Source organism: Haplochromis burtoni, unplaced genomic scaffold (assembly GCF_018398535.1).
Source record: "Haplochromis burtoni strain Fernald_Lab_line unplaced genomic scaffold, NCSU_Asbu1 Contig_58, whole genome shotgun sequence".
Taxonomy (NCBI): domain Eukaryota; kingdom Metazoa; phylum Chordata; class Actinopteri; order Cichliformes; family Cichlidae; genus Haplochromis; species Haplochromis burtoni.
This window is the reverse complement of record NW_024582419.1, coordinates 122,754-128,846: the sequence shown is the minus strand read 5'-3', so window position 1 is coordinate 128,846 and position 6,093 is coordinate 122,754. Positions and strand designations below refer to the sequence as shown.

Here is a 6,093-nt window from a genome sequence, read left to right as displayed (position 1 = left end):
CGAGCGTTTACTTTCTTTCCTTTGGGAGCGGCAGTCAGCGGGTAAAGGCGGGTCTTCCTGGCCAATCTTAGAACACCGTCCTGATGGTACTTTGATTCAGAAATATTTCTTTTCAAGGATTGTGAAGCCTTGGCAAGAGCTTCTGCACAATGACTGGTGTTAGTACGCTTATATATAACCGATATAATCATCCAAGGGTAAAATGGCACTTAGAACAGTCCTGTATGAAGTGCTGGTAGTACATTACCATACCCAGAAACGACTTTATCTTCTTCTGGGATGGCGTAACCCCGTCCTCCATCATGAGATCAGCCTCTGAGATAGCGGTGATCGCCTTAACCTTGTCAGGATCGGTCGAAACCCCGCCTTCAGTCACAACATGGCCCAGAAATCTCACACTCCTCCGGAGCAGATGACATTTTTTGGGGGCCAGCTTCAGTCCATGGGCACGTAGTCTGCTAAACACAATCTCCAACCTCCTGAGAGCCTCTGCTTCATCGGGTGCATAAACAAGCAGGTCGTCGAGGTAGCACAGCAGGGTTAGGAAATTCTGGTCGCCAAATATGCCCATCATGAGACGCATGAAGCTCGCCGGACTGTTGCACAGGCCTTGGGGGAGTCTGTTAAACTCGTAGAGCCCCATTGGTGTTGTGAAGGCCGTTAGCTTTTTGTCCTCCTCTGCCATCTCAATATTGTAGAAGCCAGAGGTGAGATCCATGGCACTGAAAATTGCGTTACCTCCCAGGGCTGCCAGACAGTCTGACTGGTGGGGCAAGGGATGGGCATCCTTGACTGTGCGTGCGTTCAACCAGCGGTAGTCCACGCATATTCTGAGATCTCCATTCTTCTTCCACACCAGTACCAGTGGGGACGCCCACTCACTGTTGGATTTGCGGATCAGCTCTCGCTCCTCCATCTCTGTGAGCACCTGTCGCAACTTGTGGTACTGCCCTGGAGGGACGCGCCGATAAGGAAGTCTGAACGGCCTGTCGTCAGACAGATGGATGCGATGGACAAAATCCTTTGCCAGTCCACAGTCCAGCTTACCCTTGGAAAAGACATCCTCATACCTGTGGATCAGTTGCAGTACCTGAGCCTTCCAGTGGTCTGAGACTTCACAAGAGTCGAGGTCTAGGTCCTCCAACCCCATCTTCTGCAAGCTGTCACGCAGGCTAGGGCAGGAGGGAGGGCTACTCTGTGCGTCACTACACACTGTCTGGCTCTGGACCCTAAGGGTCTCACTTGGGTTTTGGTCAGAAGCCACTTCGAGATCTTCAACAGCTACACAAGCGGAAGCATCTGCTACCTTAGCGTTTCGTCTCAATGTGATAGGCTTATCACATGTGTTCAGGATTCGAACAGGGACCCACCTATCGCCACTCATAGAAACCACAGTTCTACAGACAATGACACCTTTTTTATGAGATTGCGATTTTGGTGGTTCAACCAGAATGGCGCTGCCCTCGGAAAGGGGTGATGACGCTGGCAGTCTGCCCCATACAAGGTGCTCTTGCTTGGGGAGTAGAGTCACTGCCTGAGCTAGTTTGACAGTGCCAATGACATCTGGCATTTTGTCACCCCTCCACCGGTTAATGCCAGACAGCATATTCAGAAACTGCACTATTTCAGGCGCTTCTGCTGATTCGGGTTTGCTCAGGACTTGCCAGAAATGGGGGGACAGCCTGAAGTGTCTGAGGAGGTGTTTGATAACATTTGTCCCTAAAATCAACTGATCTTTCTGACCGGGGACCACTAGGGCAGGCACTCTGAACGTACAATCATACACTTCCATTTTCAACTCGCATATACTCTTGGGTTTAACCTGAACTCCACCACAGCCCACTAGCACAATGTCGGTACGAGTGTCGCTTAATTCCAATGCGACCCCAGCGCTCTTTAACTCTCGCTCCGCCTCTTCGCTCAAGGTACACGCCATGGAACCTGTATCAAGAAGGGCCTGCAAAGAGACTTTGTCATTCACCAATGCATTCGTGTAAAATAGGCTGTCTGCCTCATCAAGTCTTACTATATTCTGGGAAAGTACAACAGTACCAGGTGGGGCACACTTCAGGCTTTCTTTGTATACAGTCTGTATGTCATCACTGGGATTGAGGGTTTCACACTCTTCGCTCACACTGTCCCCTCTCAAGTGCAAGCACCCTAGTTTCCCTGGGGATTATTTTGCTGGGTAATGGGCTCAGCTGCTCTGGGGCAGTCTTTCCTCTGATGCCCAACCTCCAGGCAACCTAGACATCTCCTCTCTCTCATGCAGTGAGTGCGCGTGGAATGTGAGCTATTGCCACAAACCTGGCACGAAGGGAACCTGGCTGAGGCTAGAGGCTGTGGTCTAATTACGGGGTGGACAGGCTGGTTGGAGCGCTCTAACACCCTCTCCAGCATACTGAGCACGCGGTCTAGAGCACTTGGGTCTGAAGCGGCAGCTCCAGCAGCCTTAACCGGGCTGTCCTGGGAACATTTTACTGTACCTACTTGGGCATGGTTCAGTTCAAACTCAGGCGACTCGCTTGTGGTTGTCGCAGTGGCCACGAGGAGGGGATGGGGTCTGGCAGAGCCCAGGCTCTTCTTTTTTGCATGACACTCTCTTTGGTGTTCATCAATGGCTTCCTGAACCTCCATTACTGTCCATTTACTGATGGGCTTACATTTGAAAACACAGGCGAGGCTGGGATCAGGACAATTTCTGATAAACATCATGGCTATCTCTGCCTTTGGTGTTCATCAATGGCTTCCTGAACCTCCATTACTGTCCATTTACTGATGGGCTTACATTTGAAAACACAGGCGAGGCTGGGATCAGGACAATTTCTGATAAACATCATGGCTATCTCTGCCTCCATGTTCTCCATTTTGCCTCCCTGACGCTGTAAATGCTTGTCAGCTGCCTCAGCAGCGATATTAAGCCTCACCCAATAGTCTACTGGGGTCTCTTTTGCAACTGCTTGGGTGGCATAGAAGTCAGCCAGTGGTTGACAGGAGCCAGGACTATCACTAAAATAACGCCTGAGTATGGCATAGATGGTCTCAGGGTTGGTCACTACACCAGAACATGAGTTACTTTTCAAACCCACCTTAACAATGTTTTTAGCTCTGCCGAGGAGGTGGTTTAAGACTTCATCCACCTGCACGGCTCTAGACAACCCTCTCTTCTCTAAGTACACTTCCATCATGTCTATCCACTCGTGAACAGAGTACTTATCCGCATCATCACCTCTGTACATAGGTGGGTCTTTGATATCTTGTCGGACCACTAAGTTCACTTTGGAGAGGTCGAGAGTGGTGTCAGGGCTCTTAACTTTGGGGGACTCGGCTGGGGCTGTCTGGTTTGGACCAAGTGGGACTTGACTGGATAGTAGCCGGCTAGCGATTGATTCACCTATCTGGGTTCCCAATTCACCAATGAGCTCACGTAGCTCTTTGTGTGTGCTGTCGTCGCTCAAAGCAGGGGTTGAGGACTGGCGCTCATGAGCTTTATTTCGAATAATGTCATCTGACTCTGCTGGCTCATCACGCGACATTATAGACCTGTCTCTCACTTCATCTGCCCCAGACAGTCTCCAACCTCTCCCAGCGACTGGCGTGAAAAGGTTAAAGGAGTCTTGGCCCCTACCAGCCATGTTGCTTACAGGAGGTTAGCAATAACTACAAAGAGGATCAGAAACAAAAGGAATACAAAAATACCTATCACTCAGAAAAATACAACACAAGTAAACATGGCTCAGTTAGACTCTAACAGGTGTAACTGGGGGAAATGCCTACTAACAGAACACTGGAAATTTTTTTGCTGACCCACAGAATTTTTACTTATATTACAGGTGTCGGAAGTGTTCAGCTCAACCTCAGCGATCGGCAGCGGCTGATCAGATGCATCCGGGTCACGGCACCACTGTTATGTAGCAGATGTGAAATGGACGACTGCGTTGTGACAACAGACACGGACTGGCTGGAAACAGGGTTTATTCCTATAAAACAGAGTGCAGCAGCAAAATCAGTGTCACACAGCGGCAGCAGGCTTCTCCTCACCCCAGTGTGGAGTCCGTACAGCTCTGCTCGCATCATATAAAAGAAAATACAACTTATCAAAATAACAATTCTCACAACCGCCACTTCAAAATCAAATATTACAGTGGGGTAAAACAGAGACAATTATGGAATCACTAACAATAACGTATAACATTCAAATTCCCATTAAAATAGGTCAATTGCATAATACATATTCAAACAACTTTTTAACTCTTCCCAACATGGCTGAAGATACTGCTCAGAGCACAGTCTCGGGACATGAGCTCATTATACACATAAAACAAAAACTACACATTTACACATACCTATAAAACAGAGTGCAGCAGCAAAATCAGTGTCACACAGCGGCAGCAGGCTTCTCCTCACCCCTGTTTAGCACAAGTAAGTTCCACATAAACGGATGATATAACAGATAAAGCGCCGTTCCAAATATCATTTTTCTCACTCAAAGCAATTGAAAACACTTTGAGAGCTTTTAACCCTAGGAGCCAATACTTAACAAAGACAAATACACCGAATTTAGATGGATAATTTAGTACAGGGAGAAGAGCTACAGAAAGCATGCCTCACCAGTGTGGAGTCCGTACAGCTCTGGCTAGGAAACCCCACACCCGCAATGTGGCCGCAGGTGGCGTTACACTGATTAATGTCCCACTTCAACAATGACACACGGAACCTCAGTTCCACAAAAAATAAAGTTCACACAATAAAAAAGTATAACCTATGTACAATACAGTTTTGAGAATGTTCACAATTCGTACATTATATCTCAGCTACACACGCACTAACACATCCTCCAACTACATGCACACATATTTTGCTCAATTGCAGTTTATTTCATACCTCAAACATTTAGTAAACAATTAAGCAAATACAAGGTAGTAAGAAAATAAACTACTAACTCTTTTATGCTATGTCCACACCTACACCGGTATTTTTGAAAACGCAGCTGTTTCGTCCACACGTAAATGGCGTTTGGAATCACCGAAAACTGAGATTTTTTTAAAACTCCTTTTTTTGCGTTTACGTGTGGACGAAGAATACAGAGTTTGTCACCCAACGTCAAAGGTATGTGCCTTTTTCATGTCAGCTGTGCACCACGTTATTGCTTACATGAGATGAATAGCAGAATGGCAGATAAACAGTATTTTGTCTCTATCTTCAGGTTTTACACTCTTACATATACAAACGCATTATTTGTATCCTGCTGTAACTTTACTGTATGAAGAGCTAACATCTCCAAAATGTCAGGAGTAGGTAGTTATTACAACAGAAAAGTGTAATCTATACTGACCTATACTGATAAAACTTTATAACGAAAACAGTCATTGTGCAGAAGCTCTTGCCAAGGCTTCACAATCCTTGAAAAGAAATATTTCTGAATCAAAAAGGTCGATGTCATCTATTTTACACAAGCACCGCTGCTGGGATATTGTCTTCTCTAGCAAAGACAGGTCATTTGGTTTATCGCTGCTTGGGCTTGAAGAAAATTTCATAGTGTACAATAGCATGATTTCAGACTGCTGAATCACAACCCACATTTGTGACTTGTTCAGATAGGGTAAAAATTGAACTGAATTCTAGTTAAGCCCAATTATCAGGCTAATGTTACAAACTGGAGGAGAGGAGGTTTAAATAATGATGCAATAAATAATTATTAACAACCATCTCCGAAAATGTTAGAGCACTTATGCAAATATGTGATGTCTTGATAAATCGAGCAGATATTTGAAGTTTACACAGCACCATTCTCGCATGAAAATATCTTAAAAGTTTATTTTGTGACCCAGAAAGAGTAATATTTCAAACTCCGCCACTCTGTGTTCCTCCGCCACTGCCTCGTTTGAGTTTTGGACGAAATGGATTCTGGGATATTGCATTTCGTCATTTCGAGCTGATTGGAGACCAAAACAGCCAATCAGATTTTTTTGCATCCAAGTCTGTGATTGGCTGGTTTTGTGGCACAAATATAACGGTGTACAGAAAGAGTTGAACGCGCACGGGCAGAAATGTTGAGAGCGCAAGCAACACATTGCGAGCAAGCGCAAATGC

The 6,093-nt window shown here is 46.0% G+C and overlaps 1 protein-coding gene across 7 annotated transcripts; it reads right to left on the bottom strand.

The window, feature by feature from the left end:
- Positions 1 to 2,160: 2,160 nt before the first annotated feature.
- On the bottom strand, positions 2,161 to 4,819 carry LOC121814548. 7 transcript variants are annotated; one of them, XM_042220935.1, is made up of 4 exons: positions 4,612 to 4,819; positions 4,347 to 4,409; positions 2,853 to 4,064; positions 2,161 to 2,727 (listed from the first exon to the last, which is right to left on the bottom strand). In XM_042220935.1, exons 3-4 carry the CDS (start codon positions 3,633 to 3,635, stop codon positions 2,161 to 2,163), a joined length of 1,350 nt encoding a protein of 449 aa, XP_042076869.1. In that variant the 5' UTR covers positions 3,636 to 4,064; positions 4,347 to 4,409; positions 4,612 to 4,819. The 7 variants fall into 7 exon arrangements, with proteins under 7 accessions (XP_042076869.1, XP_042076868.1, XP_042076864.1 ...); XM_042220934.1 differs by having other exon boundaries at positions 2,853 to 3,980; XM_042220930.1 differs by having other exon boundaries at positions 4,347 to 4,819.
- Positions 4,820 to 6,093: the final 1,274 nt, after the last annotated feature.